Source organism: Chrysemys picta, chromosome 25 (genome assembly GCF_011386835.1).
Source record: "Chrysemys picta bellii isolate R12L10 chromosome 25, ASM1138683v2, whole genome shotgun sequence".
Taxonomy (NCBI): Eukaryota; Metazoa; Chordata; order Testudines; family Emydidae; genus Chrysemys; species Chrysemys picta.
The window spans coordinates 9,577,990-9,596,782 of record NC_088815.1 but is presented as its reverse complement, the minus strand read 5'-3'; the positions used below and the strand labels follow the sequence as shown (position 1 = coordinate 9,596,782).

At 48.0% G+C, this 18,793-nt stretch overlaps 1 protein-coding gene across 12 annotated transcripts in view; it reads left to right on the top strand.

The window, feature by feature from the left end:
* PTPRS (protein tyrosine phosphatase receptor type S) overlaps positions 1-18,793 on the top strand; it is a 253,032-nt gene that overhangs the window by 137,332 nt on the left and 96,907 nt on the right. For 10 of the 12 annotated variants that reach the window (XM_065578674.1, XM_065578677.1, XM_065578675.1 and 7 more), the window contains 2 exons: positions 1,596-1,741; positions 2,952-3,093. The exons of the other annotated variants lie outside the window; for them this stretch is intronic. In XM_065578674.1, coding sequence (XP_065434746.1) covers positions 1,596-1,741; positions 2,952-3,093 — 288 coding nt within the window. The remainder of the gene's footprint in view (positions 1-1,595; positions 1,742-2,951; positions 3,094-18,793) is intronic. 12 annotated transcript variants of the gene reach the window in all.

Sequence of the window (18,793 nt, the reverse complement as noted above, 5' to 3'; positions counted from 1 at the left end):
TCAGGGCCCTGCTGGATAAAACCCAGCCCGCAGCTGTGAGTGTGGTGTGTGTCCCGTCCCCCCGCCCCCCGTTCAGGGATCCCTGCATCTCTGAGCAGCTGGGTGTGAGAGGCGTTTGAGGGGCTTTTGGATTTCTCTCTGAGCTGCGCAGATCCCCTGGTTTTGGGTTTAAAAGCCTGCAGAGTCTCTTGGGGGGGGGGGGGGAAGCTGCAGGAGCAGTCCGCAAACTCTGGCTGTGCACTCAGTTTTGACAATTTGATTCTTTCAAGTGGTGATGAATTTGGTTTGTTGCTCTACATTGTCAGATCACTTTTCCAACGTGCGGCGATACGTGTGTGTGTGTGTGTGTGTGTGTGTGTGTAAAAACACACGCGCACAGACACAAAAATGGGTCACACACTTCCTAGCTTCGGTAGGCTAAACATGTTGCACACACCAGGAGCTCCTTGCATCCCTCCACCCTCCCATATCTCTCTTTTTTCAGGTTTCAGGGTAGCAGCCGTGTTAGTCTGTATCCTCAAAAAGAACAGGAGTACTTGTGGCACCTTAGAGACTAACAAATTACTCTATATGCATCCGAAGAAGTGGGTTGTAGCCCACAAAAGCTTATGCTCTAATAAATTTGTTAGTCTCTAAGATGCCACAAGTACTCCTGTTCTCTTTTTTTCAGGGACTCCCTGCACCTCACCCCCACCCTCTCCCGGATGCCAGGGGCTCTGTGTCCCCCCACCCCAACACACCATTCCTCCTGCCACGTGCCATGTCCTCCTCCCTCCCCATACCATTGTCCTACATTGTCTCTATGGCAAGGGCTCTGTGTGCCCCCCATTCCCTCCATAGTAGTGTCCCCCATGCCCAAGGGATCTGGGTGAACCCCTATTGCCCCCTCTTTTCCCCCATGCCCACCTAGGTTCTCTTTATTCACCTCTGTGTGCCCCCTCTCCCATGCCAGTGTCCTCCGTTCTCCCCCTATGCCAGAGGCTCTGGGTGCACCCTATTCCCCCATGCCTCCTAGGTGCTCCCCCTATTCCAGGGGCTCTGTGTGCCCCCTGTTATAGCATTGTATATAGAGATACGCCAACGGGTTGGTGTTAAGTTTCACGGGACATTTGAGTTCTGTCTTCTAAGTCACCAGAAAGAGAGTAATGCAGCCATGGAACAAAGAAACAGGTGCCCCCTTTGGGAACTGAGGGGCCGGGCAGCACCAAGGAAGGTGTCTCCTTGGACACTAGTGTTTGACAGGCTCCATGGTAACTCCCCAGCTCTGCTAGTGACTTTCGCCCCGATCCCATCATTGGATCTGCATGGCTGGACTCTTGCATCTGTGCGGACTCCCTTTGAAGTCAACAAAACTCTGCATAAGCACAAGTATGTGATTGCAGGATGGGGGTCTTAATCTCTTTTGTGCTTCGGTTCCCCCCTATATAAAACAGGGCTGATGAAACTCCCCTGCCAGCGGTATTGGGAGGCTTCATTTGGTTTGGGATGCTTGGAGGAAGATAGCCGTAATAGTATAAACAACAGTGGGTTTTTCTTAACTACGACTGCTACTTATAAGGGCTTGTCTACTGTTGTTTCTGTTTTGTTTTTTAAAGGTCCCCCTGAGTTCATTAAAAAACCAGTGGACCAAATTGGCGTGTCAGGAGGCGTGGCTTCTTTTGTATGCCAAGCAACTGGGGATCCCAAGCCCCGGGTCACCTGGAACAAGAAGGGGAAGAAAGTGAACTCGCAGAGATTTGAGGTAAGAGACAGCCTGGAACTACGTGTGTCCACGCGGCTGCAGTCAGAGGTGTGACTGCAGCAGGTATAGACATCCCTGAGCTAGCTTTGATCTAGCTGTGGCAGCATGGTCTTTACAAGCCCACCTGGGACTCTCGGTATGTATTTGAGCAACTAGTCCATGCTGCTGCTGCTCCACTGCTGTTGTTACTGGAGCTAGTTAGCTCAGGTACATCGACACATGCTGTCGTCGTCACATCGCTGATTGACGTGTCGACATTATTGTGTGTGTGTGTAAGTATAAAAGAGCAAAGCAGACATAAAACAACTTTGTTACATGAATGCCCTAAGACGTCAATAAAAGTGTGTGAGGGGGCGGGGGGGAGTTGTGAGTCCTCGGCCTTTAACCGCTGGGAGGCTAAAGCCGTGTGATTTTTGCAAAATGAGAGGAGACTGGGCAAATTTGTTGCTTCTTTTTAAGTGTCTTATAAAGCTGTTGCATCTCTCCACCCAGAAACACAAGCTGGACTGGCCCTTTTAATCTGACGTTTCTCCAGCTCAGCCAGCTCTTTAAATACACCTCCCCTATCCCCGCCTATTTTGGGGTTTTTTTAAGGTTTCCCACAGCCCAGGGTGAGCGTTACTGGCATACCTGGCCAGACCCAATTTATTTGTAATATCTAAATAGGAGGGTATGGCGAGGCCAGGAGAGGGCAGTAGTCATATTTTGACACCCTTAGCCTTGACCCTGCTAGCGGGACCGCTACCCTGCCAGTCGGCTGTGGATTGGGAGGGACATTCTGTCGTCTGCTCTTCGGGCAGATGGGGTAAAGAGGGGGCTCAAATTTTTCATTTTGTTTTTACGGCCCCCGTCTCCACTTCCCCATACTCCTGTTTCACTGGTGTTCCGGGTCTTTCGGCTGAGCAGGGGGGCTTTCGTTGAATGAAACGGGAAGGGGTGGGGAGGGGGGGTCAGGTGCGATTCAGTCCTGGGATCACAGGTCTTGATGCAGAGCCTGTAGAAGCAAGTGCAAAGACTGTCATTGTCTTCCGTCAGCACTGAGGCAGGTCCTGAGGGGAAAATGCAGAACTGATGGGGGAGAAGAAAGGGCAGGAAGGGGGAGTTGCTGTAGCCGGACCCATGTGTGCCGCTGCCCCCTGTGTGGGCAAGACTGAGCCTGCCCAGGACCCGGGCCTTGTACTCAATCCCTCTGTCTTCCTTTCTGTCTCAGACCATTGAATTTGACGAGAGCGCAGGTGCTGTCCTGAGGATCCAACCCCTCCGGACTCCCAGGGACGAGAACGTCTACGAGTGCGTCGCCCAGAATGCTCACGGAGAGATCACCGTCCATGCTAAGCTCACCGTTCTCCGAGGTAAAGAGCACTCCGGCCTGTCGGTGCAGGGTGCCGGCAGGGTGAAGGATACCCGCTCTCTGGGTGATGAGGTCTGGCTACGGCAGCTCCCCCTTCCTGCCCCCTCTTCTTCCCCATCAGTTCTGCATTAAGACAGAAAATATCATCTTGCCTCTGTATAAATCCATGGTACGCCCACATCTTGAATACTGCGTGCAGATGTGGTCACCCTATCTCAAAAAAGAGATATTGGAGATGGAAAAGGTTCAGAAAAGGGCAACAGAAATGATTAAGGGTATGGAACGGCTGACCTATGAGGAGACATTAATAAGATTGGGACTTCTCAGCTTGGAAAAGAGACGACTAAGGGGGGGGATATGATGGAGGTCTATAAAATCATGACTGGTGTGGAGAAAGTAAATAAGGACGTGTTGTTTGCTCCTTCTCATAACACAGGAACTAGAGCCACCAAATGAAATTAATAGGCAGCAGGTTTAAAACAAACAAAAAGAAGTATTTTTTTTTCCACACCATGCACAGTCAACCTGTGGAACTCCTTGCCAGAGGATGCTGTGAAGGCCAGGACTATAACAGGGTTCAAAAAAGAACTAGATAAATTCCTGGAGGATAGGTCCATCAGTGGCTATTAGCCAGGATGGGCAGCGATGGTGTCCCTAGCCTCTGTTTGCCAGAAGCTGGGAATGGGCAACAGGGGATGGATCACTGGATGATTCCCTGGTCTGTTCATTCCCTCTGGGGCACCTGGCATTGGCCACTGTGGGAAGACAGGATACTGGGCTAGATGGACCATTGGTATGACCCAGTCTGGCCGTTCTTATGCTCTTATGAGGTTTCCATACGAGCAGTGGGTCTGAGCCACAAATACCCACCTTTGCCTGCTCCCTAAGCATCCCTGATTCTGGTCAGCAGCCCCGGGAGTGCACCTCACCTGCCCGGGGTATTATATGAAGGGCAACTCGCTGGGAGTGGCTCTGTTTGCAGCTGGGTGGGACAAGCTCACCACTTCATGACTACGTGCCTCAGCACCCGTGGCAGCGTTTCTCCTCCATTACCTCCCCGTGGTGGGAGCATGGTGCAGGGAGCTGTGCCCAGCTATCTCTGCGTAGATAGGGCAGTGTTGGGACATCCTCGCTCTTGCTCACTCCCCCCTCCCTCAAATGCTTCAGGTGGCCTTTCTGTCTCGGCCCTGCTCTCTCCTGTCCCATGGAAACTCCCTTCTCGGGACGTTTACGGGCAGCTCAGGAAGGCTCCATCTTTCTCCTCTGAAATCAGCACAGGTGGGCTGTGGAGTTTCTATAGCATGTTGGTGGGGGCCGGGCGGGGTTTGGTCTCAGAAAGAAAAAGGTTGAGAACCCCCAGCTTACGCCACATTCTCCCTCAAGACCCTGTCTCCCTTTCATTCTCTCGTACCAGTGCCCACTGTCAGGGGTATGTCTACGGACTCTCGTTACGTTTCATCCGTTTGAAACGTTCTCTGTGAGCACAGTGTGTGTGTTGGGGACTGCCGGGGGGAGATGCAGGGCCCGCTGTCGTTATTCTCTTGCTTTTGATGCCTCCAGATGTTTCCTGCCTTCTGGGTGGTTATTTATTAGTCCCAGAAATCTAAAACCACTACAACACGGAACAAAGCCAACCTGCTAACGGGAACGAACCCACTTTTGGGGATGAGATGCATGAGATTCTTGGTTCAGACAAGAAAGGCTTGTAAATCATCCTGACGGGAAGGCCCTATAGGGAATGGTGTATACACTGGCCGGGAGGGCGTTCCCAGCAGGTGTTGCTGTAGGGAATGGTGTGGGAGCACTGTCTGGGTGGGGAGCTCCCAAGAGGAAATGCTGTAGGAATGTGTTGGATGTATGGGTACACCTCTACCTCGATATAACGCTGTCCTTGGGAGCCAAAAAATCTTACTGTGTTATAGGTGAAACCACTTTATATTGAACTGGCTTTGATCCACTGGAGTGCGCAGCCCCGCCGCCCCATCCTTCCGGAGCACTGCTTTACCACGTTATATCCAAATTTGTGTTATATCGGGGTAGAGGGGTACTTCTGATAGGAGCACTGGTTGTGCAGCTGTTTCTGCATCTTTAGTGATAGGTTTAGGAGTTCCCAGCCAGCCTCATGGCACAGCATGGCATATGAGTTCCCAACCCATAAGGCTGTATGGATCTCTGTCAATTGCAAAGTATTCCTCCCGGTAGCTTTTAAAGCCCTTTTGCTGAATGGTCCATGAGCAAGTTCCTAATTCATAGATGCCTAAGCTAGAAGGGACCATTGTGATCATCTAGTCCAGTGGTTCTCAAACTTCTTGGATCATGCCCCCACTTCTTTGTGTCTGTAGTAATTTACACTCTCGCCCCTCCCACCACACAAGCACATATACCGATAGATGCAGTGGCGGTGCTTCACTCGAATCCATTTCGACGTCTTTGTTTTTTCACTTGAGTTGGGTTTTTTTCCTGTTGCACGAATGAGCCAACGATCTGTTGTAATAAGAGCGAAAGCAACACTGCGATTGTGGTCCCTGCTTACAATTAAACGTGCACAATGCGTTGTAGCAAACGGATTCGCGTTCAGATGGCAACGACTTTGCATAATGCTAGGAAAGCTTCGCAGAAATCCGTCAAAATGCCCAGCGCCATCTAGAGACAAATGCACAACTCCATCTGAGGGCCTGATATGTCTGGAGGAATCAGCTTGGCTAATTACTCATTGCTGTGAGTAAAACGTGCACGGTCAGAGCAAGGGAGGGCAAGCAGGGACACACACTCACTCACCAGGGGTACAGAACTCCTCTGGGGCCGGGGCAGAGAGAGCCAGCTCCTCTGGCCCCGGGACCGCAGACAGAGAGACGACTCTTCTGGCCACCAGGGGAGAACAAGCTCCTCCAGTGTCAGGGGGCACAGAAAGTGCCCCGCCAAAAGTGGCCAAATTTGTATTGCTGTGCACAATCCTGTGTGCAGTAAGGTTGGGGTTTTTTCCTCCTAAAGTTTCTCACGCCCTCCTGCTTGTCTTCCTCCCCTCCTCCCCCCCCCGAATAAATTCCACACACCCCACTTTGAGAACCTCTGATCTAGTCTGATCTCCTGTATAATTTCTAGAACAGATCTTTTAGAAAAAATGATGTAAAAATTGCCAGTGAGGGGAAAATCCACTAAGACCCTTGGTAAATTGTTCCAGATGTTAATGACCTTCACTGTTAAAAGTGTACGTCTTATTTCCTGTCTGAATTTGTCTAGCTTCAACTTCCTGCTGTTGGATTGTTTTATACCTTTCTCTGCTATACTGAAGAGCCCATTATCAAATATTTGTTCCTCATGTAGGTACTGTCGTGGAAAATTGACCACACGGTTGATTTTGGATCAGACAGCCTGAGGCTCCTTTATTGATCAATCAAACATGCATGCATGGGGGAGTCAGCCAAGGCAGCCAAACACCCACCCGACAGATAAAATACAGGAGCTGATATAGGACAAAACCACAATTAGTAATACACACTTTCTTATCAACATTGTTTTTTATCTACGATTGTGATTTATCTTGATGCATGTGCAAGAGCTACTTTAGTTGTCAGCATTTAAATTGTATACATATTTATACATTGTTAAACAATAGTCACAGTTATCAAATTAGGATATTTACTCCCTGGTGGTCTAGTGGTTAGGATTTGGCGCTCTCACCACCGCCGCCCGGGAATCGAATCCGGGTCGCAACCCTTTACTTGTAAGTTCCTAGATAAATGGAGTTGGTATACCCGGGACGACCCAGAAAAACAGTTTCTCCTAGAGGGGCACTTTGACCTGGATAGGATTGTGCACCTCAGGGGTGCACCAGTGAATAATAAAGTAGGTCAAGGTCAGTTTGATGCCTATTTCGATTGGTATGGGGAAACCGAAAAACGGCGCCATGAATCGCAGGTGAGGGCTCCTAGGGACTCCCAAGAAAAGCTCAAAACCCAATTAAAGGAGACAAAAGAAAAATTGTTAATAGGCCACAGGCCAACAGGCCCCCCTCTATCCTGCTATGTCTCAATTACCCCGCAGGGCTTCCCCCTTCTGCCCCATCCATGGATCTCATAGATTTTTTTGTAGAAAGCCGACAGTGGCCTTCCCTGAGAGAGGCGTAGGGGAAATTGACCACCTTGGGGTACAGCTCCCAGAATATTCAGCGGGACCTGCTGCCCAAGATTCCAGACCCCCGGTCTCTCCCACGGTTCCGGCTGTGACAGCCTCAACCCAGATCTCGCCACTCCGCGGGTCAACATCTACATCTACACCCTCGCCATCCTCTTCCTTGACTACAGGTTCCTCAGAGGCCCGGTTAGACCCCATTGAGGACTGGACTAGACGGGCGGAGGGGTTATTAACAGAATTAGATGAATGTTCAGATTCAGACTCGAGATGATCCGTTCCGACGGTTGTCTGATCATTTTGCAATTATGAAGGAACTCGTTAAGTCCCCCGAATATAGGGAATATAAAGAGTTGCCACCAGCAAAACACACTAGATATCAAGGAGCCCTTAAAAGGATACAGGAAGTTTTAAAAAAAGACCCCAGAGGAGAGTTTTCAACTCCTTCGTCAACTCCCTGGGATAGGCCGCAGAGGCGAGGGGACTACGGTGACTGTACATGCACCGTGGGCTCCTTCAGATTTATACAACCTGGTCAAAAAATTTCCCAAAATAAGAGAAGACCCCGTTAAATTTCAGGAGCAACTAAAGATGGTTATCCAGTGTTATAATCCCACCTGGGCTGACATAAACCAACTCCTGAGAGCAATGTCTTTATTACCCAGAGAGACACTAGACCATCTTTTTCATGAGGCTGGTTGGCCTCCTGACACTGAAGATGGCATGAATCTTAGTCCAGCCGATTTAAATACGCATCGTACAAATTTGGTAAACGCAGTCCTCACTGTATACCCTCCCAAAGCGGACTGGACAAAAATTAATGTCTGTAGACAGAATAAAGGAGAAAATCCTGCTGATTATATGCAGCGTATCAAAGAAGTGTTTGAAAGGCATTCTGGTATAAAAAAATGCTGTAAAGGACACTGAGTCAGCGATGGTATCTGCCTTTGTTCAAGGACTCCTCCCAAAACTAGGAGACCATCTGAAAGTAAATACGGTAGACTGAGAGGGAAAGACCCTGTCCGAGATTTTAGCAGTAGCCCAACATTATTACCGCCAATTAGAGAAAAAGAAGGATGATACCGAGGCCAAGTTAATGGCCCTCCAGATTCACAATATGCAAGGAAACTATAATGGTAATAAGCGGCAGGGAAGGGGAGGGAAATTTAATCAAGGCCCCACCCGACCTCCTTTCCAGAATATAAGCGAAACAGCATGGCGCTATTGTAAGCGAGAAGGACACTGGAAAAACGAATGCCCCAATCGTTTTAATCAACCTGTTTAGCCCGCTGCTCCACCGCAAGCCCCGTTTCCCCATAACTGTTAGGACAGCGAGGAGACCGGTAACGTCATTGCTTCACTTGTATCCTTGGACCCAGTAGCAATTGGACTTCCTCCTTGCCTTAGGGCGGTGGCTGCAGCCCTAGTAGAAACCTCTGCTACTCTTGTCCTGAGATCCCCTTTGTGCGTTGCTGTTCCACATGCAGTAACAGCCCTGCTTTTAAAAGGAAGCACCCAACATCGTTCTAACTCTAGGCTCACCAAATATGAAATGTTATTAATTAATGCTTCTAATGTAACTCTTACTCGTTGTTCTGTTCTCAACCCCGCCTCCCTGCTCCCCATCGCATCTGATGGGGAACCTCACAATTGTCTCACTGTAACAGCGGAGCTCTCCACCCCCCGAAGTGATTTAAAGGATACCCCGCTCCATAACCCTGACCTATTGCTTTATGTTGATGGGTCCTGCCTTAGAAATTCCGCGGGCTCACTTGTTGCTGGTTATGCTGTTTGTTCTCAACATAAGCGTGTTGAGGCCTACTCTCTTCCGGACGCCCGCTCAGCTCAGGTCGCTGAGCTAGTTGCCCTTACCCGAGCCTGTACCCCGGCAACGGGAAAATCTGTTACTATTTACACAGATTCCCGCTACGCATTCGGGGTAGTCCATGATTATGGGCAGCTTTGGAAACATCGCGGGTTTCTCACCTCAAAAGGGGGGAAAATTTGTAACGGGGCTGATGTGAACGCTCTTCTTTCTGCTCTTCCGCTTCCTTCTGCCATTGCAGTTGTGAAATGTGTTGCTCACCAAAAGCTCTATGATGATGTTACCAAAGGAAATGCCTTGGCAGATGCTGCTGCTGCCAAGCATGTGGCCCTTTCCGGGTCTCCGGCTCCAATTGAGTCTGTTTTTGTATCACAGTCGGTTTCACAATCCCCCTCCATAGCTGCTACCCATCAGGATTTAGCTCTCATGCAGAATTCGGCCCCTGAGACTGGAAAAGCCCGATGGAGGCGGGATGGTTGTTCCTTACATCCGGATTCCTTGTGGCGCTCCCCTATTGGCCGCTTGGTGGCGCCCCAGGCCTTACTCCCCTACCTTGCCCGCGTGGCCCATGGAGTGGCACACGTGAGCAAAGGGAGGATGATTGCATCAGTACTGCAACATTGGTATGCCCCAAATTTTTCTATATTGGCACAGCAGTACTGTAATTCTTGTCCTATCTGCCTAAGCCACAGTAGTGGCAAACCGGTACGAACCAAGCCTGCTGGGCATCCGGCCCCTTGGGGACCTTTTGTAAATATCCAGATTAATTTTATCAATATGCCTAAGTGTTGTTCTCATGAATATGTTCTTGTTTGTGTTTGTATGTATTCCGGGTGAATAGAGGCCTACCCTTGGGTAAAGGCTGATTCTCTCACCGTAGCAAAAAGATTGTTAAAGGACTTTATTCCCTGGTTTGGCCTGCCTGTCTCAATTAACAGCGATAGAGGCACCCACTTTACAGGCCAAATCATGCAACATCGCAAATACCAGACATCTGTCGGCCTGCTGGATTTGTGCCCACAGTCCAAAACATGCAGGGCATGGGTTCCCTCTTTTTGGCATCCCTGACAATGATACTTGGACTCTGGAAAAGAAAACGTACCTGATTCAGGCATCTGCTAAAGGCATACCCCCCACCTTTGCCTGGTACATAAAAACTACCCCCAGAGGAACCTCTACTTTGTGTATTAGGGCCAATCAAACATTGGGAACCATTCCAGTGGGAACCACTCAAAGTTGCCAATATATATTAGATTATAGAGGAAATAGAACCTTCGAGTTGATTGGTTCCCCATCCACCAAAACCTGGTGTAAAAACCTTAATTGTTGTTCTTATTCAATCCAATTAAATGGCTCGGCCTTGCAGTTATTTGACAACGGGTGGATTCTTAGGCCAAATTCTTCCCTTTGTCACACTAATACCACCTTTCTATTGGATGAACCCCCAGCCTCCATCCTATGGGCCAGTCTGGCAATAAAAATTTGGGGGCTCGTCCGGGATCACCGCCGCGACCCGGGTCGCAAGAAATGGGAATCGGCCATGGTGCGAAAATGGCTTAGCCGTGATCAGATAGTGGTTAGTATCCCCGCTTGTCACGCGGGAGACTGGGGTTCAATTCCCCGACGGGGAGCCATATTGCCATAAATGGGCTACAATTAGCAAGCTTTCCTGTTATTCTCAATTTGCCCTTTGCGGTTACATGCTTCCCTAAAGACTAATAGCCTTGTGACTACAGGTAGTTCCTCTTTTGTACTTTTCCTTTACCCTGTCTTCAAAAGTCCCTTTCTCTCCAAAAAAACCCCTTTCCTTCAGTTTAACTTGAAGGAAAATATAGGCCTACCTGATCCAACCAAGTTTAGGCCCAGAAATTTTTCTACAACAGTATTTATAGACTAATCAAGTCACCCCTGAATCTTCTCTGTTAAGCTAAATAGACTGAGCTCCTTGAATCTATCACTATAAGGCAGGTTTTCTAATCCTTTCATCATTTTCTTGGCTCTTCTGTGAACCCTCTCCAATTTATCAACATCCTTCTTGAATTATGGATGCCAGAACTGGACACAGTTTTCCAGCAGTGGCTGTACCAGTGCCAAATACAGAGGTCAAATAATCTCTCCAATCATACTTGAGATTCTCCCTTTATGCATTACCTGTTTTGGCCACAGTGTCACACTGGGAGCTCACATTCAGCTGATTATCCGCCACCACCCGCAAATCTTTTGAAGAATCACTGTTTCCCAGGATAGAGTCCCCTATCCTGAAAGTTTTGCCGACATTCTTTGTTCCTAGGTGTATACATTTACATTTAGCCATATAATTTGCTTGCATCCAGTTTACCAAACAATCCAAGTTGCTCTATATCAGTGATCTGTCCTTTTCTTTATTTGCCGCTCCCCCAGTTTTTGTGACATTTGCAAACACTATCTGGGATGATTTTATGTTTCCTTCCAGGTCATTTATAATCATGCTAAATAGCGTAGGGCCAAGAAGCAATCCCTCTGAGATCTGACTAGAAACACACCGCTCAATGATGATTCCCTGTTTACAATTGCATTTTGAGACCCATTAGTTAGCCAGCTTTTAATCCATTTAATGTGTGCCCTGTTAATTGTATATTGTTCTAGTTTTTTAATCAGTGTCGTGTGCTGCCAAGTCAAATGCCTTACAGAAGTCTAAGTATGTTACATCAACACTATTCTCTTTATCAACCAAATTTGTAATCTCATTAAAAAAATCAGTTTAGTTTGACAGGATCTATTTTCCATAAAACCATGTTGATTGACATTGATTACATTACCATCTTTTAATTCTTTATTAATTTAGTCCCAAATCAGCTACTCCGTTATCTTGCCTGGGATCAATGTCAGACTGACAGGCCTATAATTACTCGGATCATTCTGTTTTCCTTGTTAAATATTGGCACATAGTTCCAAGACTTATTGAAAAGCAACATTAACAGGCCAGTGAGCTCCTCAGCCAACTCTTTTAAAGCTCTTGGGTGCAAGTTATTTTTAAAATGTCTAACTTTAGTAGCTGCTGTTTAACATCCTCCAGAGATACAAGTGGAATGGAAAGAGTGTTCTCATCATCAAATGATGACTACATCATGTATTTTTCCCAAATAAAGAACAGAAATATTTATTGAACACATCTTTCTTTTCTGCATTATTATTGATAGTTTTATTATTTCCATCTAGTAATGGACCAATGCCATTGTTAGGATTCTTTTTGCTCCTAATATACTTTAAAAACTTATTATTGTCCTTAACTCTGCTAACCATAAATTTCTCCTTGTGTCCCTTTGCTTCCCTTGTCAATTTTCTACAGTTCCTAACATCTGATTTATATTACTTGCTATCAACTTCCTCATCCTTCCATTTATTATGGGGTGGTGGTGTTTTTTAAATTTGTAGCTGCCTTCACTTCCCCTCTAAGCCTCTAAGTTTTTTAACCAGTACAGCCTTCTTCCTCGATTATGGCTTTTGGGGCATCTAGTAAAGTATTCTTAAACAATTCCCAATTACCATGCATAATGTTCTGATTAAATTCTTTTTCCAAGCTGATTCAGCTCATAATTGTTTTCAGCTTTTATTGTTTTCAGCTATGATTGTTCTGGACTTTTTTTTGTTTGCATATTATAAATGTAATCAAGTCATGATTACCTAAGCTGTCGTTAATGTTTAGTTCTGTGGTCAGATCCTCTTTATCTATCAAGACAAGTTCTAATATAGAATTCCCTTGTGTTGCATGCAACACTTTTTGAGTTAGGAAATTGACATCTGTAGTATTTACATAGTCCAAGGATGTTTTAGTACGGTAGCATGAGACTTCCAGCATATGTCACTCAAATTAAAGTCCCCCAAGATCACACAGCTTTTTTCCTGCACTTTATAGTTAGGTGTGTAAGGAGCCAGTCATCCTGTTCTCTAGTGTGACTTGGTGAGCTGAATTTATGCGCAGGTCCCTGATTTACTGTGATGAACAAAGACCTAACACAAAGGTCACATAGCAAAGCACCTCCACCTGTGATAGGGAGCACCCCCCTGCTGTCCAGCTGGTAGCCTCCTCTTGTCAAAATGCCAGCTATCTTTGAAATAGACAGATCCATGGCCCAATCACAACCAGCCCCCTTTGGACAGGTGTCTCCATGCTGCTCACCCGACACTCTTTGTGCAGTTGTGTCTGTGCTGCTCGCCTGACGCCATTCATGCAGCCCTTTTTGTCTCTGTCACCTGCCCAGCACCCTTCATGCAGCTGTCTCCGAGTCTCCATGTCATTCCTACATTTCCTCACAGCGTGGCACTTAACCTCCCATCAGCGGCACGTGGCAGGTTGTCGCTCCCTGTAGAATCTGTGGCATCACGGCTTAGGAAGGCTGCTCTCTGACAAGACAGAGCCTGTCTCTGGGTGCCATAGAGCGTTCTGGAGCTGCGTTCAATAGGCTGCCACTTATTTCTGGGGAGCTGTGATGGTTCCCGAGGAAGGTGCCTTTGTAATAGTTCCTGAGGAGGAGGTTTCCACGACTTGAGTTTAAGAGGAAGCAGCAGAGAGAGCGTTTGTCCTGCAGTCCTGGTCCTAGCAAAGCCTCTGGATTGCCCCAGCAATGGGAACGTGCTGTTTCCCACAGGGGAGCTGCATCATCCAGATAATGAGGAGCTGTGCTTGGCAGCAGGGCTCCTCGCATGCACCGTGTGACAGCGGCTCCTCAAATACCGGTATCCGATAAGTGTCAGTCAGCGAGACAGACCACAAAACGGGAGCTTGCCTCTCCTGCCTGCCTGACTCATTACGCGTGGAGCCAGGCCCCGCAGAGCCCCATTACTACCGGCACCTCTCCAGAATACCTGCGGCATGCTGCTCTCAACAAGCTCTACCTCTCCGCGCCCATCAGGGCCTTGTTAGGTGCCTGTATTAGCTGGCTGGTGTGAGGGTAGCTTGGATCCCCACTTAATGAAATCTGAGTGGGAGCAAGTGAGATGAGAAGCTGGAAGCCTGGGAGGCAGACGGGGCTGCAGGTTGTTTATAGATTTCTCTCCCCTCCCCACTCCTCTCTCTCCTCCTCAGTTGAAGTTATTCTTCTCCTGACCTTTCCTCGGCTTTCAGACAGCAGAGATTGACTTCTCTTTACCCTGCGCCGGACCCGTTTGTAAGTGCTGGGAGAGTTAAAAGGACAAAACATGAATCCATTAACCTCTACAATCACAGAGAGACACTGAAAGATAGCATGCTGGCATCTATTTCTCCTTTCCTCCGCCTCCCTCTCCTTTCACCCCTTCTCCCCTCCCCGCCTCACCTGTCCTCTCCTCCTCTTCCCTTGTTGTGTCCCCTGTCTTTCTCACCCACAGAACATACGCGGTCTGTCACTTGCAGAAGCTGCTACGCTAGCGTGCTGTTGAGTGTGGAAACACGGGGCCTGGCTTTGACGGGCCATGCGGGAATGGGGTAGCAGTCATTCTGCAGTGCGCCGGCTCCGTTGTCATAGGCTTGCTCATATACACATGTGTGCACGTTCATGTCATGCACAGGTATGAGCAGTTACAGGGTTCCCGTAGCACCTGTGCAGGCGGTCAGAGGAACAGAAAGAGAGGGCACCCTCCCCATTGGTGCTTCAGGAGTGAGAGGTAGCCCCCTTTACCTATACACTAGGGAATCAGCTGCCCCAGAATCAGATCCCTAAAGCTCCTGATGTCTTGGAGGCTGCACCCAGCAGATAAGAGGTTGCATCCCTTTGGTCAAAAGCAGGAAGCAAAGGCATGTCAGAAGCAGAAGAACTCAACAGCTCCTCACGGGGCAGGCCCTATAGTGGGTACCATTCAACTTCCAGCAGTGTCTTTCTGACTCCAGCCAGGCTGGCTGGTTTATCTTTCCTGCTCCATTTCCCAAGGGATCTGAGCCGTGGGAGAACTCTAGGTAGGACCACTGCGGTCCCTTCTAACCCTATGATTCTAAAGAGTGGCTGCTTTTCCCCACGTGGCCGGAGTTTATGCCTGCAAATCTGGTCCTGCTGGGTGTGGAGAAAGCAAGAGGAACTGGGGAGGTTTTGGAAGTGTTTTTCAGTTGTTGTTGACTCCAGCTGCTGACATTCTCCATGGAAGCCTACAGAGAAGGGAAGGTGGTTGGCACAAGCACCCCACTTCCAGCCTGTGGAGTTTCTCTAGGCTCCACATACGCGGGAGGATTTCCTCCCCCCACCCCCCCACCCCCACACACACACATAAGCAGATTGTATTTTTCCATCCCCTTCTTCAGACAGCACATTCGGAGCAAGCAGGGGCAGATGTTTGCTACGGCAGGCTGGGCAAATGCACAGCACATTCGGACCGCCTCATGCCATCATGTCCAGCAACAGCCTGGGGTGGGTGACTGCTCTGTACCTGATGCATCTGTCTGTCTAACTGCTCTTCACCATCAGGAGGCAGCAGGCTTGATGCCTGTGTTGAGGACAGACTGTGAAATTGAGGGAGAGCGAGAGAGAAGCTGGTGTTGGGAGGAGCAGAAGAGGTTCAAGGAAGTGGGGGTGCAGGGAGAGGGGTAGCTGAGGAAGTTAATTAGGAAGAAACAAGGAAAAGCCGTGGGGAAGGATCTGGGCTTAGCTTTGGGACAGAGCTTAAATTTAGCTGGAGCTGTCCAGAGCAGAGCTCTGGTAAATATTTTCAAACCCACAGAGCAGAAGCCCTGGGGCTCTGGGAAATACTCTATGAGAATTTGAACCACAGAGAGGAAGGAGCTGGGTCTAGAGAGAGGCTGGTTAAAAGGGAAGAAGGTAGCTGGACAGAGATGTTAGCTCTCCAGCGAAGGATGCTGTGGGCAGAGCGCCATGCATGCACACACACAAAGAAGTTGGAACTGATGGCCAGAGAGCAGGATCAAGGGGGAGGCAGTTCTGTCGAGTGGCTGTGTCCTCTCCCAGACACACATGGACTGGGTATGCATGACTTCTGAAAGCTGGAATTGGACTGTACTTTTCACAGCCATTCATTCCAGCATCTACTCTGGCTGCCTGCTCAAGGATTTTCTTTATGCTTCTACAAGATGGAGGGGAATTGGCTTGGTAGTGTAAACCCACACTCCTAGGAACCAAGGGATTAAATCCCAACTGGGTCAATTTCATCCTTCTCCCTGCAGCAGTTGATACATTGAGTTCCATGCAGTTCACCCTTTTGTGTGTAGCTTTTAGATGCGACTTGAAACAACAAACTTCCACTCCCTCCATATGGATCTTGTAAAAGTAGATGTTTGGCCCAGTAAGTGTCCGAGGATAAAATTCCCCTGCCCCCACAACTTGTACAACACTGTGTACTGGCTACAACCATCCCTCCCGAAAATGGCTGTACTTTGGAAAACTTTGAGATGAACATGGCTATATAAATCTGAGCTCTCTTATAACTATTAGGGAAGCCTGGCAGAACCTGCTATAGGCAAGGTTGCAAAACTTTCTCCATTGCAACACCTTATTTTTTGCAGGTGTTCGTAATTGTCCTAAACACCTTTTGTGCTGAAGTTTTCTACACGTGATCCCTACCCAAAGGTAATGCCCAGTGTGGGTGTGTGGAGATCTCAAGCAAAACCCCGTCTGCCTTTTTTTGAGATCAGCAAAGCAGTGACTGGTGAAGCTGGGAGTGGAAATTTGGGCGGGACCCAATTTATGGTGGATGGGCAATGACCAAAGATCGGACATCGTAGCAAATCTCTGGGAAGCAGGATTGTATGGGGGTAACTGGGTGCAGAGAAGGGATTTGAGTGCATGGAGCCCGGGTGCTGGGATTGCCAATGAAGAGGAGTGATCCCCATAGTCACCCGGGCAGGCATGGATTAAGCCAGGGCAGTAGAGGCAGGTTGGCACCTAGACGGGGCCCAGCTCTCACCAAAATTTGTCCAGGACTGGGAGAAGTTTGCAGCTCTGGGCAGAGGCAGCGACGGGCAGGGCAGGCTGCTTCTCTGTTCCCTGCCACCCATGGCATTCCACAGATAGGCTGAGAGCCCACTCTTCAGTTTAGGGGTTCCTAATCCACAACCTGATGGAAGTTGGCTTCTGCATTCACACAGGCTCAGATTTAGGTGAGCCTGATTATTAATTGGGTGAGCCGTGGCCCACCCATGTCTATGCCCACGCAGTGGAAATAAATAAATAAATAATACTTTTCAGTTTTGAACGCACAGTTGAAAGTATTGAGTCCGAAAGGGGCCTACTTAAAAAGAGTGAAGTGTGCATTTTTTTCTTTAATTGTTTCACTAACTTTAAAAGCTCTCACCAGATTTTCTTCAAAATTGACTTGTTTGGTAGATCTTGATTTGACCTAAAAATTAAGCCAAGTCAAAAGAAAATTAGTTCATAGATTCAAACATTCCAAGGCTAGAGGGGACCACTGTGGTCATCTAGCCTGACCTCTGGTATAACCTAGGCCAGAGAACTTCCCTGGAATAATTCCTGTTTGAAATAAAGCATATCTTTTAGAAAAACATCCACTCTTGATTTTAAAAATGCTGCGTAGGTATAGAAAGACATGTTTAGCCTGCAGTGCTGCAATAGCAGATTCAAGTCATCAGACTGGTGCCCTTTGCCTACAAGCGTGCAAGTTTCTAATGGCGTTGCTAGGCACCAGTTGGCTTTTGCTGGCTGGTCTTGTCAGTTATAAAATTGTGTGGTCGCCTATTTTTTTTTTCTTTCTCTTAAAAAAACCAAAAACCTAGGAAACGAAGCGCCAAAAAAAAAAAAAAGAATACAATGTAATGAAGCGTTATGATTCTGTAGCTAAACTCTTAAATCAGAATATATGAAATTGAAGGTTGGACACACAACTGTGCCTTAAGATAGTCTTCAACTATATAATTACAGTGACCCTCCCATCCTGCAGAATCCTAGAGCCTATGCTCCAGCCTGAACCCAGAAGTCTACACAGCAATGAAACAGCCCCACATCCCGAACCCCGCAAGCCCAAGTCAGCTAGCATGGGCCAGACGCGGGTGTCTAGTTGCTGTCTAGACAAACCCAGTGTCACAGCTAAGTACAAGAGTGGAACAGATAAGGAGATAACATATATTGCAAGAGACCATTCAAGCTGAAGTGGGCAAGTAACGTCTCTGCAGTCGTGAGACAAAGGAGGTTTAGTGAGTTACAGATTGTAGTAATGAGCCATAAATCCAGTGTCTTATTCAATCCATTGTTTTTGGTGTCTAGCAGGGTTATGAATTTAAAGCTCCCAGGCTCATCTTCTGAAGGTGTTGGGCACGTTTTCTTTGAGGAGGAGGACTGAGAGGTCAGACATGGAGGGATCATTCTGTGAAAGTGTTGGTCCGCAGGGGATAGGGTGTTTTTGCCTTTTATCATTTTTCTGTGTGAGCTCATTGGAGAGCGCAGTGATTGTCTCGTTTCACCCACGTGGTTGTTATTGGGGCATCTGGTGCACTGGATGAGGTACAAAGAGAAATAGTATTGGATCGGCGTATCAAAGGCATATCATGCCCACATACGCAAGGGATCAGAGCTCGCGCTGGGTGCTCATGGCCTTATGAGCAAGGTGCAGAAATGGGACTCAACAGACTTGGGTTCTTCTCTTCCTGGCTTTGCTGCAGACTTTTGGTGTGATTTGGGGCAAGTCGCTTCTGCTCTCTGCCCCTGCTTCTGCAGCGGTGATAAGCCTGGAGGGGTGGGAGGGTGTTGATGTGAGGCTTAGTTTATTAACATATGTCAAACTCTATGAGATCCGAATGTCTGTAGAGAAGGGCAAAGTGTACTCTCACTTA